Below are 16,569 nucleotides of genomic sequence, written 5' to 3'. Positions count from 1 at the left end.
CTGTTCGATAATCTGTGTTGTCTGCCTTTAACAACCTTGAGTTAATGTGAGGAGAGGTGGGATGTTTTTGCACTCAGTGTGTAATTTTTACACTTACGTGGAAAAATGCTCCCAGCACCTTAATTAAAACTTAACATGCCTTGTGGCGGCAATGAATGCTGGTCTAATGAACCAGCTCCAGGTAGATGCACTGACACTACCTTACCTACAATAGACCCTATCTTGTTATTTTAGACTGGACATTCCCTTTTACACAGCATGATGAATTTACTGAAGGAACAAGCAAGGGCTATACTGGATGTGAAAACCTCAAAACTATGCATATTGTAGTGACCACAACGACATTATTGCAAGTTATTAACATGATGGTAGTAAAATCTTTGGTCATCAGCAGTTTCTGCTCCATCTTTCTGGCCTCAACACCAAACTTTCTGAGTAAACTAATAGAAGTAAACTTCCAAGACATGCTTCCCAGTTTGACAGCCTCGCTGTTGCACCTGGCAGTTACTTATGCAACTTAGCATCTTCCTTTAATACAGCAATCCTCAACTAAAGCTTCTTCCCAACGAATGGGGAACTCGGAAAGTAAACAAAGCCTGCTGAGTCTTGGACCATAATACCAGGTTAGATCTTAGGCAAGAGCTGTTGGAAGAAATCCCTCTTTAAAATCCCTATCCATTTGTTCCAGTCTAGTGTTTTGGGGGTTTGTTTGCTTTTCTGTCAGCCTTGGGAAGGAATACCTTTGCATTTTCACAGGATGTATTTGAACAGCAAGGAGAAATCACTTCTTGGGTGACAACTGCACAAGTTACAACAATAATGACAACAAAAAACAATGATTCCTCCGTAAACTTTACTTCGTTTCTTTAGCATTTAGCTAAAACTAAAGCATCACAGAACCATTAGCATGGCTGCAGAGTACTTCTCTTGTTCATGTATTGCGAAAGTGCATTTGAGGAATTATGTTTATTTCCTTAAATTTGTAAAAACAGAAATAGAATTGTTTTAGACTTCCTAGCACATATTTAATCATTTATCTATGTCCCATGTCCTCTAACATCCCTAATATCCTTCGTTTTCCATGATCTCATTTTCAATTGAACACAAAAGATCACCTATTTTCTTTCATTTCTGTTTTTCCTCTTTCAGCTCAATTCTGTCTATTAGACATCACCTGATTGGGCACTTACATACTAAAATACTTTTTCTCAGCACTATTGTCCATGAATAATAAAGGCTGATACACTCTTCCCTGTGCTGTCTGAAAATGCATGCCTGTTTTCAGATGTCTATGGGGGTGTCTGTCTTCATGGCTCAAACATCTAATGGATTGTTTTATGTGTTTGTATTACTGCCCACTCCATTTATACATATGATGTAAAAAGGTATAAAAATATAACAATGAAATCCAACAGCTGTTTCACAAAGGCATTAATAAATATTGGACTGTAACACTGATGTTTCATTGCATTTGTGTGTACAGGAGTCTCTCACAGTGGTCACTCAGTGAGCAGTACATAAAGAAAAAACACGGATCCAAGAGGTTTGTGGTTTTAATTGCATCATTAGAATTATAACAGTAAGAATAAAAAAATACAATTTAGCATGTTGCTGTGTGTCAGTGTCAACAATAAATCTCTCACTGCCTGTGTTTTTATGAACATTTAATGGTCCTTTGAAATACTGGACTCAGTCCAGATAATATACTGTATATTGGCTATAAAACACCTGGATCAAGAGCCAAGACTATTCCAATATTATCTAGGACAGTTTCTTGGTTATCTGGATATTATTACTGAATAAGACCTGAAACCTTCTCAACTCAAACACGTGAAGCATAGATGGACGGATGTAAAAACAATGGTTCAGGATTTTAAAGGTTATCCACATGACTCAGTAAACCTGCTGGGTATCATATAACAAGGCTAAAATAACCCAGACTTCTTGTTCATTTATTTTAAAATGTCCAATAGAATCAACACAGACTTAACATGATCAGTTTAATCCAAACCTGATTTACACATTTTACACAGGTAGCTTCATATGTGACTTCAAATCACAGACCTGAGATGTAAAATGGTTAAAATCACTGAGGGCAGAGATGTTTACAGCCACAGAGCAGCACATATTAGAGACACTGCATAAAGAATGAAAGTATAATGGTCTAATAAATCCAAACTCCAGCTGTGACTAATATAATTCGCTCAGTTATGTGTGTTCTCCTACAGTGTGATCATAAAATAAAGGGTTTGTGCAATGTGACTCATTTTAGAAGTGATGTTAATAGTTTCAGCTGTAAGATTAGGTAACATTATACAACTCTGACATATTATTAACAATTCCTGTGGCAAGATAGTTTGTGCTTTCTAGAAACTAGAAAGATGTTTGAATGGTGTAAATACTGTTTAATCTCTTTAATCTTATGTGAGGAACTGAACTAAGTTAATGTGAGAGGTGTTATATTAACAGTGGTGGCTACAGCCCTGATCTAAAGTGAGATTTATTGACTATATTATGCCTTTTTCACTGAAGACATTTTGTCATGTCATACCAGGAAAAGCACTGGTACCACTAATGAATAATGGCTGAATTCCATTTAGCTGCTTCAGTTTCAGGTTCCTGGTATTGTTCATACTGGCTCACTGTCACACCATCATGGCTTACTGGGATATTGGAGCCACTGTTGATATTACAAGAAACACCTGCGCCCCTACTATGACAACACAAAATGTCTGCTGTAAAAGAAAAGATCTGTAGCAACTGAATTTCCACTACACCAAAAACACGCCAATAAGGTGTATTTGTGTTTAACGTATTGTTAAAAGCGTACTGAATGGGCTGAAACACTGCAAAGACTTTACACATAACTGATGTGACAACTGATATTTATAAAACTCTTACTTGAGATCATATTATCATTGCAATGACATTAAGTACTGAAGGGGTGGACAAAATATTATGCTTCAGAATGGCAGGAACATGGTAACCCCTGCTGGCTAAACTAGCCTGGGGTTAAGATACCCTTAAAAGAAGAGTTACTTGGAAATAACACCTTTTTCCAGTCTTGGTGGCTAACTTGAAGCACGATATCACTATCAAGTCAGTCTGTTAAGTATGAAGATGGAGCCAGGAGTTGATTAGCTTAGCTTAGCAAAAAATGGGAAATGGGTGAAACACCGAGCCTGACTCTGTCCAAAGGAAATAAAATCCACCTATGGGCACCTGTAACAGTAAATATAAAACATGTTATATCTTCTTTTTCTTGTTTGGGTAATTATTAGTAATTAACCCTAAACATTATTATATCCCAAATAGTCTGGATTCAATAAACAAGTGAAAGGAGATATAATATGTTATTTAGCTCTACAGCTAGCTGTTTTCCCTACTTCTAGTATTCACGTCAAACTAAGCTAATTGGCCACTGGCTGTAGCTTTATATTTTGTGTAATATGCAAATAGGCATATTTCCTAAAATGTAAAAATATTCTGGTAATGCACTAAAAGAAGTCTACTAAATACTGGGTTACCTTCAGCATGCCAGGTTTGATTATTCATTCAAGCTTACGTCTTGAACAGGTGCTTTTCTGTAAACCCCGTTCTTGGGAGTGTAAAGTTATTCCCTGCGTCTGGAATAAGACCCCAGATAACAATACTAAATATAACAACTGAATCATTTGTATTGCAATTGAGCTAACATGCCTGCATTCCCCTTGATTAGAACTGTACTTTTAAAATTATAAATACTGTCCTGAAAATGTGCCAAAAATTGTTACCAATTAGAGGGAGCAGAAAGTGGCCCCTCCAGTGCAAACTCAATATACTCAATATATTAAAAATAGAGCCCGATCAAGTATTCTACTTCATGGGCCCTTCCTACAACTGCATACTTGCTTTCAGTTCCTGGAGGATATCAGTGCCGCTGCTCCAGGCAAAGACTCTAGCTTTCAAGGAGGTGTTATCTTCCTGACCTTCCAGTTGGGCCAGCAGTTTCTCCAGGCTGTACCCCTTCCTGGGCATCACAACATCATGCCCTCTCAGACAGAAAGAAGGGCAGAGATCATTCCTACCATCTCCCACGTAAAATACCCGCTCATACTCCACACCTCCACCAGACTGCCCTGACAGGTAACACTCCAGGACTTTTTTCTTACAGAGGTTGACGGGGCATCGATCACATTCATGAGAGTGGTAGCACTGTACCTCCATGTACCCACGCTCATTGAACTTAGCTGGGTTGGTGAAAACCTGGTCGACAGCTGCCTGGAGCCCAGCCGCGTGGAGGATCCAGTCTATGAACATGGTGTTGGAGTCAGAGATGACTATGCAGTCAATGGTGTTTTTATTCTGTAATATGAATGTCAGCAGGTCTGTCATTCCTGCTGTGAAGGGTATGGTCTCCATCACGCTTTGGACCTTCTCTGGGCTGACCTCCTGGTCTCCTGGATGGACAGACAAAAAAAAGATCAGAGAACTGAAGAATCAGCCAGCTGTAAGTAAGCTGTAAAATGTTATTCGTGCAGTCCTATGCATGTATGAGAGAACGTTTGGCCAACAAATAATTCTCACCTATGTGGTTCATCACTCTGCCCATGTACTCTGTCCAGTGGCCTTTTTTGTAGGAACTCTTGACAGAGTCAGGAAGAGTCTGACTTGGAAGGCACCTGAAAATTAAAAAAAAAAAAAAGATCAACCGTGAAAAAAACAGTGATGTTGCTTTCAATTAAAATATTTTTTTAAATCTTGTTTCATCTGTGGATCTGTCAGTATGGTATTTTCATCTAAAACAGTCTTGCAGCCAGGCTCTTGTAGATTTTTTATACATTCTGCAGTATAAAAAACATAAACTTTACTTGTGATTTCTACTGGATTTTATAGTGATGAATTCATTGAATAGATCAATATTTAATATATTATTTACCTGACCACCCAGGTATCACTGTTGTCATCGACCACAGTGTGGTCAAAATCAAACACCATCAGAGTCTTCATTTTCACCTGGAAATGGACATAAGTGTTTCAAACAGACTGTACAATAAGACCTGGTAGGAGTATGAGAAAACTTACTTCTTTCGTGATATTCTTGTCGGAAAAAAAAGCGTATGAGGCGTGTTTGCGCAGTCCAGCCCTGGCATTAGGCCTGAACTGGTATATGAAACTGTCTCTTTGTTTAATCTGTTTATTACAGTCAACCAAGTTCGCGTTATCTTACAAACCATAACTGACCCCAATAAACTACACCAAGCAACTCTTTTAATTCAATTATTCGCTTTCCCTTATATGCCGATTGAATTACAATACACCACTTTATCCTGAAATGTTCTGAGTTATTTCCCATTCTCTATAAAGTTTAAGTTTAAACTTACTATGTTCTTATGTTTTAGGTTTTTTATAAGGAGTCCGGTGTAACTTCCTCTCCCTCCAAGTAAACGGCCTAGCAGACCGGCTAATGCCTCCATTACAATTCTGCTCCGACAATTCAGATCAGGCTTAAGAGGAACGACGTATACTACAATAATTTCTGTACTAGACTAAATCCAATGCAAAGAGACATAAATCACATTATATTATAGGAACCGGCAAACTGACAGCAAACTGACCTCGGCCCGCCCGGCATTAGTCCACGGCTCGGTCTTCTTCTTCGTCTTGCTGTGTTACAAGCTGTGCTACAACTGTGGGCTCATTACCGCCACCTGCTGGTACAGTACACATATAAACATACAATTCAAGACATTGTATCACCTTCAATACTTTGACCTAATATGCTAGGCTTGTTGCAGTGAACAATGTGTGATAAAATTGAATGCAGGTGTTGCATTATATTTTGTTATTATATCCGACAAAAGCAGCGAACGTGTCCCAGTTAAGCGTTGGCCCAGAGCGCGGCGCCACTCCGCCTGTTGGCCGCTGCGTGGCAGTGATGAGCGGCTTGAACTGCACATGAAATAAGAACAGAAGAAGAAAAGCTGTCGTTTTAGTTCCTGGTTGCATAAAGTCAAGAATCACCCACTGTCCACATTGTTGTTCTTTTCAGAAGCTGTTTTGTGTCAAACAACATGTTCAAAGGTTTGGGGACGTGGTTGGGTTTGGAGAACCCGACGTACACCAAGACGTCGGATGACGAAGAAACCCTGCGTGTGCAGCAGGAAGAGAAGGTGGTGGAGGCACAAAACGAGGTAAACAAACAGCAGCCAGCTGACCAGGACGGAGAACCGCAGGCAACCCCGGAGGACCCAGAGCTCGGCAAAGGACTGGGCGGTGAGAAAGGAGCGATTCGTCTGAAATTATCCTTGCTGTTTTTTGTTTTATTTTGTTTAACGTAATCTGACAGTGTGGCTGTCTGTGGTCTCGGGATTTGGTTGTTAGCTCCTCGTAAATCCATTAAATCAGTAGATTGTAGTTCTTGGTGAAATGCTTCCTGAGCCTATTCTCCTAACTGAGGTTTCGTCTTCAGCTTTGTTGTTTGTTGTCAAGGACTCACTTGGAAGTCTTCTGATTTATGTTGTAGTGATGTTTTTTTTGACAAACAAATAAGAGATGCTATTGTTAACCACGCTATTGCCTCCTCTTCCTGCTCCATCTGAAGGCTACTTCTTCAGTTTTGCCTCCAGTGCCACTAAGAAGATTTCTGAGTCAATGGTAGAGACAGCTCAGACCATCAAGAAGACTGTGGAAGAAGGGAAGATTGACGGCATCATAGACAAGGCATGTTGCTCTCTTGGCTTGTTTGACAAGTTCTGCAGCATTAAGAAGACACCTCTGGGTTCATGTGTGGCATAACAGAGATTTTGCTTCATGTTGTCATGGACACCTTTCCTCAATTTAAAGTGTAACGCTGTGTTTTAATGCATGTGTGTTTACGGTGTGTATTACACTTGTATATTTGCAGACTTTTCTTGGAGACTTCCAAAAAGAGCAAGAGAAGTTTGTCCAAGAGAAGAAATCCAAAAAATCAGGTAAATTCAGAAGGGAAAGAATCTTGTTGACAATAAATGGACAAGTAACATCTCTGAAATAGATTTTTGAATCCAGTGAAGTCATATCACGGTTTATTGTGGGAAACACTGGTGAGTACGCCTCAGTATTCTTGATGAGAAAATGGTGAGACAGTGTTGGTAAAGTAACAATTAAGTGATTAACTGAGTATTAATGCAGCTTTATTGGACTGATGAGGATTTGTAGTTTTCATAACCACTTGAACTGGTTCTCCTTCCAAAATGTGTCTGTCAATACTGGAATCCATTGTAATCACTGATAATCCAAACTGACACCAGCTTCTGTTCTCAGTGATGGAGCAAAGTGAAAACTTTATTGCTACACATGTTAAATGAACATAATGTGATCAAATACAGATTTTGGGTGAAGTATATTTTTAACATTTTAGTAATTTGACCACAGGTGCTATAAAGCACACTTACACACTAGTAAGTGTAAACAATGATCCTTAAAAATACAACATCAGATGTCAGACTTCCTGAGACAATAGCAACAAAACGACAAAGACTCACATGGGAAAACTATATCTAAAGCACAATTAGACTCTACAGAAAAAGACTATATGATAAAAACACTCCTGATAACTAGTAGAATTCTAGTCATGTAGCATATACAGTATGTAATGAACATTTATACATGCAAGTACAGTATATACATGGGAATAACCTCCTGTAACTGAATCAAATATGTATAAGGATGCATGAAAATCATGACCCGTAAAGTGCTTTATGAGAGTTAGTGTTCTGTCCAAGAGTTGCAAATGCATGTTGATAAATAGTCAGAAATTTCCAGTCAGTGATTTTTTTTTTCATCGGTGGTAGCGATTTAAAATCCTCCTGATTTCCTGCAAGTGTAATATGGTCATTCATTTTTTTTTTTTTTACTATCAGACTTTATTTGTTGTACCCTATAAACAGGTTATTGACAGAGCGCTTTAGTGGGTTGGAGGGATTTTTTTTTGCAGATAACCAAAACTGTGTGTGTGTGTGTGTGTGTGTGTGTGTGTGTGTGTGTGTGTGTGTGTATATCTAGAAGCAGCAGTGCCTCCCTGGGTCGGCTACAATGAGGAAGAGACGATCCAGCAACAGATCCTTGCTCTGTCAGCTGTAAGCAAAGACATGGCTACAGTTTATGAATGTGTTATGTGTGTGAGATTCTTATTATCAGTGAAATAATTGTTTATAATATAACAATTGATTCCAGGACAAGAGGAACTTCTTGCGGGACCCCCCAGCTGGTGTCCAGTTCCACTTTGAAATGGAGCAGATGTATCCCCTGGCTGCAGTGATGCTGGAGGAAGACCAGCTCCTTAACCGCATGCGCTTCGACCTGGTTCCCAAACAGTCAGTAGTGTTCCGCGTGTGTGTGCGCATGTGTGTTTGTGTGTGTGTGGGTACAGTATACATTTTACATTACGTGATTGTTTCTGCAGGTGTGTTAACAGGACACACTTACTTAATCCTGTGGAATTATAATTGGAATGAAATCACGGACTGGATGGTGATGGTGATGTGTTTGTGATCAACAGTGTGAAGGAGGAGGTGTTCTGGAGGAATTATTTCTACCGGGTGTCTCTGATCAAGCAGTCGGCTCAGCTCACAGCGCTGGCAGCCCAGCAGCAGCAGAAGGACGGCGAGGACAGAGGGGCCGGTGTTTCACCTGAGGACGTCGTCTTAACAGGTCAGACACAGCAGATAGGCCCTGCAGGGTCATTTCACCTGTTACACCAACAGGGGCCACTGCATTTGTTTTTTTTGGGGGTTTTTTTTGAGTACACATGGACGATATCAAATATGCTTCAACATGTATGTTTATACAACTGTATGCTTTTAAATGGGTGGTACTTCAACAGTGAACTTCAGCAACAAAATGCATAAAACTCTCTGGAGATTCATGACTAAAACTCCAGAAATATGTGCAGTCAAGTCAAGTCACTTTCATTTCTATCGCGCCAATTCACAACAGAAGTTAACTCAAGGCATTTTCTAATAGAGGAGGTCTAGACCTTCTCTTTATTGTGTAAGCACTTGGCGACAGTGGCAGGAAAAACTTCCTTTAAGTGGCAGAAACCTTGAGCAGAACCGGACTCAGGGTGGGCAGCCTTCTGCCTCGACCAATCAGGTTGAGAGAGACAGAGAGAGGGAGTGAGGAAGAAGGACAGACAGGATGAGAGAGAGAGAGAGCAAGAGAGACTGCAGGGGAAAAAGACCACCAAGCAATAATAGTAATAATGATAGTGGCAGCAGTAACAGCAACAACAATAATAATAATGGTAACTATAATGCTGCTGCTGATATAAGTATGGTATTACTGATAGCTAATAAAAGTAAAATTATTATTATTAATTACAATAAATTTAGCAGCAGGTGTTGGGTAGGATCATGGGGATCACAGGGGCACACAATGTACACATTGTTTTCGTCAGAGTCATAAAGTATGTTTTAGAAATCTCTAGAAATCATTGTTGAACTAGGTTCACGTGCATGAGACTGATTAGTCTGCAATAAACAGACGTGGACATGTGCTTAATCCTCTATGTTTACATATCAATACGTCAGCCTTATCCACTGCTCATCAGACCTGTCATTGAAAAGATGTGAGGGGTTTTTTATTGCACCTGTGTCATTAATTCACATAAATGATACATGTGTACGAACATAATTCACTCGTCATCTGTGGTGATTGTCACCACTGTCAAATGTCAGAAAGATCAGTCAGTGATTCAGCGCTGGCTTCAAAACAGACTTCACAGGTCGCTTCACACCTGAGGTTTACACATGTGCCTTTGATTGACATTTTACACTTTTTACACGTGTAAATCTGCCAGACAGTCAGCCCACAGCAACAGGTTCTCAGTTCCACCACAGCTGGCCAGCCAGACCGCTTACTGCAAGTCACTCCCCTACTCTGTCTCTCCCCACTGTTGCTGTCAAATAAAGGCATAAAAATGCCCCAAAAAGACCTTCAGAAATAGAAAAGATATCAGGCAGTCAGTGAAATAATGTTTTGTTTTTTACATTCCATCCTTTGCCTGATTTATCATTTGCACCTCATCACCTCTGATATTAGAAAAAAAAATCTTGGTCTGAAGTATTCACACGTTCTCATCACACATTTAATATTCAGTCTCCTCACAGTTAATGTGTGGGAAATGGTGTATGTATTATTTTTGTACTTACACGTTGTTTATACATCTGGCCCCGGGTCTATTCTCTTTACACTCTTTAATTATGTGAAACGGGCGAGTATGTGTGAAGCATTACTGAGCTCTGTAGGTGGAGCTCAAGGTTTTTAATCAGAGACCATCTGTGATGAGAGTGATATTAGGAAGTTTATTTTTTTGTGCTAAAAGCAATGAAAAGAAAGTGTTCACTTCTTGACCTCATTATTAGCTCAGGTTGTCATTGCTGTTAATGAGACTGCTACTCTGTGTTTTCAGGGGAAAGCCATAGAGCACAGAGTCAAGCATACAACAGACTATGATTTGCATATGTAAAACTAACAGTACTGTATTATTTTACTTCACAGACACAGTCAGACCCAAAACCCCACCAGTTTCGATCAGTGACATACAGAAGGTAAGACTGTGTGGGTGTGGGTGCGTGTCTTTAATATCCCCCAGCATCATTCTAAAACCTCAGGAAGAGTCGAACAGTGAACTGATTTGTCAATCCTGTCCACATCATCTCCAGCCGCCTCAGGAGGAAGAGGAGGAGATGTCCACAAGTCCTGGAGTGTCAGAGTTTGTGAGCGATGCTTTCGACTCAACGGCCATCAACCAGGAGGACCTGAGGAAAGAGATGGAGCAGCTGGTGCTGGATAAGAAGGAGAGCATCCCCTCTCCTGACGGTCAGTTTTATAACACCATGTTCTGTGATTGTCTTGTGTAAAATTAAATTCAAGGGAAAATAATTTTCTTGCTCACAACCTTTCCATTCATCCAGACGAGTCAGCAGACTGGGAGAAGGAGCTGCAGCAAGAGCTTCAGGAGTACGAGGTGGTGACCGAGTCAGACAACAAAGACGACCAGTGGGATCAAGAGATCGAGAAGATGCTCCAGGCTGACGACAGCTAGACAGCTACCATGTGCCTGTCTCCTGTACAGGCAGTGATCTGGCCCAGAATGGATGAGTAGTGATGAATCAGTGACCAGTGATGCACAACAGGATGAACTTCCACATCCTCTGCCCCCACCCAGCGGTGATTACTGTCTTGTAAACATTCTCCTCTAAACTGATGAAGGTGTAGATCCAGTTATAGCAAGAGTGCGTCACCTCTGCTGGAAGCAGTGGTTATGTTCAGATGTGTTAGTGAAGTTCTACTGCTTTACTCCTTCCTAATTTGGTTTTATCCACCCCCCCCCCCCCCCCCATTTTTTTCTGTTCTGGATGGGAAATGCTGCTAGAGGGCGCTCCAGTACAAGTACCATGAATTTTATAATGGAGAGGTTTTGGTGAAAATCACAGATCTGCATCCAATTTTATCTTTGTTTCCACTGCTGCTTTGCGGTGGGTTGTAAAGTAAAGTCTTAGTATAGTTCTAGTACAATAAAGTCAAATGTAAAGTTACATTTATGTAAATAAAGATGATTATAACACTATACTTAACTTCAAGTTGCATTCCCCTTTCTTATCTGCTTTTACATTTTGTGACACATTTTGAACTAACCTGCTGTCAGCATTTCTTCTTTACTTTGTTTCCACTGCAACTGAAATACTGTGTATTTTCTCTTTTATCATTCATGCTTTAATAAATATTTATTTATTATGGATTATGGATATGATGTTAGGTCATCATCATTAAACATGTCACAACACGTTACTAACACAAATCAAAGGAAAAAAAACAAACAATATAAAGTGTCTTATCAACGTGTCGGGCCACAGTGTGCTGCCGGAGCAGCTTCAGTGCTCCTTGGCATTGATTCTCCCAGTCTCTGGACTCTACTGGATGAACAACACACCTCCAAAAGATGTTCCCTCGTTTGGTTTTTTGATGATGATGATGATGATGATGATGGTGGACAGTGCTGTCTAACACGTAGGTCCTAAATCTCCCATAGGTGTTCAAGGTGTTGAGATCTGGTGACTGTGAAGCCCATAGCATATGATTCATTCCAGTTTCATACACATCAAATCATTCAGTGACGCCTCGAGTCCTGTGGATGAGGGCAGTGTCAGCCTGGAAGAGACCACTCCCATCAGCAAAGTGATAAAGGTGATCACTCACCAACCTTGTATTTCTTTGCAGGGACCCTTCCCTCTTATGGGGACAAGTGGAGCCAAACCATGCGGGCAAAATGACCCCCACAGACTACAGACTTACAAAGACTACAAAGATGTCTTCATACTTTTATATATCAGTTGTCAGTTTATCAGGTACAGCTAGCTAAAACTAATGTAGTCTAATGCAACAGTCCTGTGGTTAATTCTCCTTCATGAAGGTTATAATGTTCAGTTTTTGTTGAAACTGTGTTAAAGAGCCGTTTATTCAACTGCATCATCATTTACGAGGCCGCAGTTTGTGCTGCTGCTGAACTGTATTGTGTATAATGTATGTGTATAATGCAATACAGTGTGGTCTGTTGTTTAGCTCATTTTGGGTGAGGTGTACAAAATAGTAGAATGGCTGTCACTACAGACTACATTCTCTAAAATGTCTTTTCACAGGTCCATTTATGTTGCTTATTGTATGTGTTGTAGCCTTTTTATATACAGTCTATGGTATATGGTCTAGCCCATATAACACAAATAACACTAACAAATTAGCAGTGTGTGGCAAGTGAAACATTGTTATATACAGAACCGATTCCAGACATCAAATCTCCATAATTTCTCCATTAATTATCTTATGCTGTTTGTGTAGTTACACCTGGCTGTTGCAGCTTATATCACATTTGACTGTATTGAAAGGAAAAGCTGCTGTTTTTATGCTGCTGTGCCGGCAACAGCCAGGACCAGAGGCTTTATGCTTTCAGGCTGTCCATGCATATTCTTCCATCCGATCCTTATGAACATGATATGTCAGGAATGCCTTGAGGGAATTCAACTGATTTGAATTTGGTGATCAAAGGTCATTCATTCCCTACTTATGACATAATTTAACAGAAATGTCTGTTAGGATAAAATGAAGTGATGACATTTTATATCCAAGTGGTCAAAGGTCTTCAACTTCACTGTGACATCATAATAATCTACAAAAAACACTTCTGGCCACATCTCTTTCAGTCATTTGAATAAAATTTTTGGGACAGTCTGATAGAGTGTAGAGTCAGTCTTAGAGGTCCAAGATGTTGAGTGTGCAATTTTAACATCCCATAGTTTCAGTGTGGCTGGGGACTTTTGTAGCAGCCCTTTCAGTCACATGATCATACCAGGCAAAGTCCATATTCATACAACCTTATTGTACTCTGTGAGCATGAAATTCAACATGTGCACTGCTGTTGTCGGATGTGTGGGTGAATGAGGTCTGACTGCAGAGGTGGGCGAGAGGAAAGTCTTTGAAGAGAGTGAGCAAGTAAATAAGGAATGATGGAAAGCCGACCTGGATGTTTGGGTAGTAGAAAGTCTGTAATCATGTCAAACGAGACAAACACAAAACTCCGCTTGTGCCAAACAGACCTGTCTCTGCATGTTCCCTACATTTCTGTAGGAGAGAGGCAGAAACAGATGGTGCGCTGTCTGGAGTGTCAACACTACTCCCACCACAGCAAAGATACTAAAATGAATTGGAGAATAAATACTCATTTGCAAGTGGTAATCAATACATGGATCAATATGCTAATGACCGCTGTGCTTTCTTTTTGCTTCTGTGGTTTGAGCTGTGTGTCCACGCATATAATGGGAAAAACAGGCTGATTCTCAACGCTGCAGTGTGTGCTCCCTTTGTTTTGTCTCCCTTTGTCACGTACACACACATCACTCCCATCGCAACATCACAGCCAGGGTCCACCAGCTGGTCTCCAGCAGGACACACACTTGTCACCATGGAGACGAAGCCCGGCAGATGAGGACCCGTTTGTGTGGTTTATTGCCTGTGTGTGATGTTGGTTTAACAATCTTTTAATAATGCATAAAGGTGGGCCTGTGTGTATGTGCTTCTGTTTGTGTGTGTGTGCGAGCTTCTGTTTATGTATGCACGTGTGTGTGTTTGTCTGTCTAGCCCACATAGCCTGCAGATTTCCTTGTCTGCTCTCCAGACAAAGAGAATCTCAGAATAGAGAGAGATGAGCGATAAAAATCCTGTTAGATTGTCTGAAATGACTAAACACATCACATATTGTGTTTTATTTGTGGCGTGTAATATGCTGTGAGGAACAAATCCTCATTAACTGCCCAATGTTCTGTATAATTTGCAGTATTTTACAGCAACGGTCCATAAAGCAGCATTCTCTGTAGTCTGCCGGGACACAGAGGGAAAGGTTTGTTCCTGTCACGGGGGAGTTTTAAAGGAAAGCAAGAGGAGAATATAGAGAAAAGAGGCTATTAAAGAGTGAAGCTGTATGACTCCTCAGACTACCTGCCACTCATTTAAAATCTGTTGTTACCAGTTGCCCAGTTGTAGCAAGGAATTTCAGCATTTTGTGGTCTATTTTTCACCATTCCCGGTGTTAGTACAGAAATCAGCACAATGCTGTGTAAAAGCAAATATCGGAAATTGAATTAAATTCAAATGTACGGTGCTCTGCTACTGTAAGGTTACTGTTCACTGTAACGTTTGAGGATGAAAAGAAAGACTTGTCCCAGTATGATAATAATATAATACTATGGAAGGCAACAAAGGCTAAAATAAGTTGACTTTTTTATAAGCATCTGAATGCCTACTGTAAAATTTAATCACTACAAATACTGAATGATTACATTTAAATGTATAGCATTGAAATATTTTACTTTGTAAACCGTCTATCTGAAATTTGCAACGAGGTGATTTCATTTTTTCTTTCTCACCAAAAATCCAAGTGTCCAGGATTTCCTGTCGCACATCTGAACTTCCTGTTCTCTTCTCTCGTTCGGAAACACAGGCCCGATGGCACGACCAAGCCATTTTAGCCATTTCTTTCATTTATAAATGTTCATATAGTCACTGCTCAAAGTGTTTGAATTGCACAAAGTACCAGAAAGCTCAAAGAGGGGAATTCAAACCACATAAATTCATTAGTATTTGTGATTAAATTTCACAGTTAGGTGCTCAATTGCTAAACCCTGTCTTTGCTTTCATGACAAGTGAAGTGAGTTTAATATATTAGAAACTGAACAAGATGTTCTTTGTAAACTGCACTTTAATATTAGTTTACTCTCTCTAAAAGCAGCTCTCATTGAATCTGGAGACACTCACTCAGGAAACAAGTCGTTGTCACATGATACTGTGGCCTAGCGTTGGTCTACGATGTATACCTAGTGTTTGTTATTAATACCTCATCATCTCCTCAGTGCTGTGCTGTATGTAATCACACATTATGTCTGTTGTCCTACTGTAAATTGCTTTTGCATAGCCTATTCTAGTATGCTCTAATTAACAAATTTCTACAGACTCCAGGGCAACCTTTATACTGACACTTGAAATGAAAGGACCAAAAGGTAGGATTCAAACACTCAGTGAAAACAAAGAGATTATAAATATGGGGCAGGAAATAACTTGAAGCTGCATTTACTTCAGACTGATGTGAACTGAGTGGTTGGATGGCTGAACTTGTGACAGGTGTATAGCTGATTTGAACCCCTGCTGTTTCACTGGGGATGCTGTGGCCTTTTGTTTTTTTATGGCAGAGCTGTGAAGTCATTTAAACCACAGTGAATGTAGCTCTGAGACCCAAAAGGCTCCGAGGCCATTGTTGCTGAATTTAACAAGAAAGTTGCTCCTACGAGTGCCTCAGCCTCAGTGAAAGTGAACTTGAGATATTTAGAGGATTTTGAGTTTGAGGATTTGAGAGACACAATGTAAGTCCTTGTGTGTGCAGGAGTACCGACATGTTTCTCAGGATTTGTTAATACCTTTGGTATTATGTGTTGTCATATTCTAAAGAGGTGTGTGTTTCCCCTCACTTTGCGGCTTATTTGCACAGTCACACTGAAAACAGTCATTCACAGACAGGGCCCATCATTAACAACATGATATTTGTGCTTGAGGTTATTTGCTTTTGGATATTATCTTTTCGTTGTTGGTGAGAAACCATAATAGCAGGATGTTAAAACAAATACTAAGCACAAAATGCTGTGTTTTATTTCCTGTCAGGGTGACATCCATGCAACTTGACCGTGACACTTGATAGACCGCAAAGCTATTTTGTTCAAGTTCAAACTCTCACAGATCCTTTCGACCATATTTGGAGGTTGTGACAGGAGATTGCGTTACATGCTCTGGGGCCAGCATAGAAGAATAAGACATTGTTCGCTGCTAACTAGCATTCACAAACATTTTCTGCTCTGCTGCACCTTGCCCTGTTAACACCAGGCCTAATAGTTCATCCATTAAGGAAGGACCCCAGTCATAGCAGTGTCTGCTATGGAGATAGGTGATAAGATAACTAACTTGTGTAGGCTTGAGTTTGTCTGCTGACTCCCACTCTGTCTCTTGCTG

The 16,569-nt window shown here is 40.1% G+C and overlaps 2 protein-coding genes across 4 annotated transcripts; one reads left to right on the top strand and one right to left on the bottom strand.

The window, feature by feature from the left end:
- Positions 1–1,535: 1,535 nt before the first annotated feature.
- Positions 1,536–5,680, bottom strand: phospho2 (phosphatase, orphan 2). 3 transcript variants are annotated; one of them, XM_071488889.1, is made up of 4 exons: positions 5,598–5,680; positions 4,919–4,995; positions 4,567–4,661; positions 1,536–4,439 (listed from the first exon to the last, which is right to left on the bottom strand). In XM_071488889.1, the coding sequence occupies exons 2-4, from the start codon at positions 4,987–4,989 to the stop codon at positions 3,874–3,876; spliced, it is 732 nt and encodes a 243-aa protein (XP_071344990.1). In that variant the 5' UTR covers positions 4,990–4,995; positions 5,598–5,680; the 3' UTR covers positions 1,536–3,873. The 3 variants fall into 3 exon arrangements, with proteins under 3 accessions (XP_071344990.1, XP_071344988.1, XP_071344991.1); XM_071488887.1 differs by having other exon boundaries at positions 5,364–5,627; XM_071488890.1 differs by having other exon boundaries at positions 5,587–5,619.
- A 267-nt stretch (positions 5,681–5,947) lies between these two features.
- Positions 5,948–11,595, top strand: LOC139627784 (synapse-associated protein 1-like). The gene is made up of 9 exons (XM_071488886.1): positions 5,948–6,255; positions 6,584–6,702; positions 6,887–6,953; positions 8,026–8,099; positions 8,197–8,336; positions 8,522–8,673; positions 10,522–10,571; positions 10,686–10,842; positions 10,938–11,595. The coding sequence occupies exons 1-9, from the start codon at positions 6,054–6,056 to the stop codon at positions 11,066–11,068; spliced, it is 1,092 nt and encodes a 363-aa protein (XP_071344987.1). The 5' UTR covers positions 5,948–6,053; the 3' UTR covers positions 11,069–11,595.
- Positions 11,596–16,569: the final 4,974 nt, after the last annotated feature.

This window comes from Trachinotus anak, unplaced genomic scaffold (genome assembly GCF_046630095.1).
Source record: "Trachinotus anak isolate AG129_WGS33_773 ecotype Australia unplaced genomic scaffold, CSIRO_AGI_Tana_v1 ptg000011l, whole genome shotgun sequence".
In the NCBI taxonomy this organism is placed as follows: Eukaryota; Metazoa; Chordata; class Actinopteri; order Carangiformes; family Carangidae; genus Trachinotus; species Trachinotus anak.
Note: the sequence above shows the minus strand (reverse complement) of the source record. Positions and strands in the feature narration are given on the sequence as shown.

Excerpts from the sequence above, each read along its gene's own strand:
- LOC139627784 (XM_071488886.1), top strand. The coding sequence starts at position 6,054 with ATGTTCAAAGGTTTGGGGACGTGGTTGGGTTTGGAGAACCCGACGTAC. Across the intron at positions 6,256-6,583 it reads GCTCGGCAAAGGACTGGGCG|GCTACTTCTTCAGTTTTGCC; the intron begins GTGAGAAAGGAG and ends CTCCATCTGAAG. Across the intron at positions 10,572-10,685 it reads CGATCAGTGACATACAGAAG|CCGCCTCAGGAGGAAGAGGA; the intron begins GTAAGACTGTGT and ends CATCATCTCCAG.
- phospho2 (XM_071488887.1), bottom strand. The coding sequence starts at position 5,456 with ATGGAGGCATTAGCCGGTCTGCTAGGCCGTTTACTTGGAGGGAGAGGA. Across the intron at positions 4,662-4,918 it reads AGTGATACCTGGGTGGTCAG|GTGCCTTCCAAGTCAGACTC; the intron begins GTAAATAATATA and ends TTTAATTTTCAG. Across the intron at positions 4,440-4,566 it reads CAGAGTGATGAACCACATAG|GAGACCAGGAGGTCAGCCCA; the intron begins GTGAGAATTATT and ends CTGTCCATCCAG.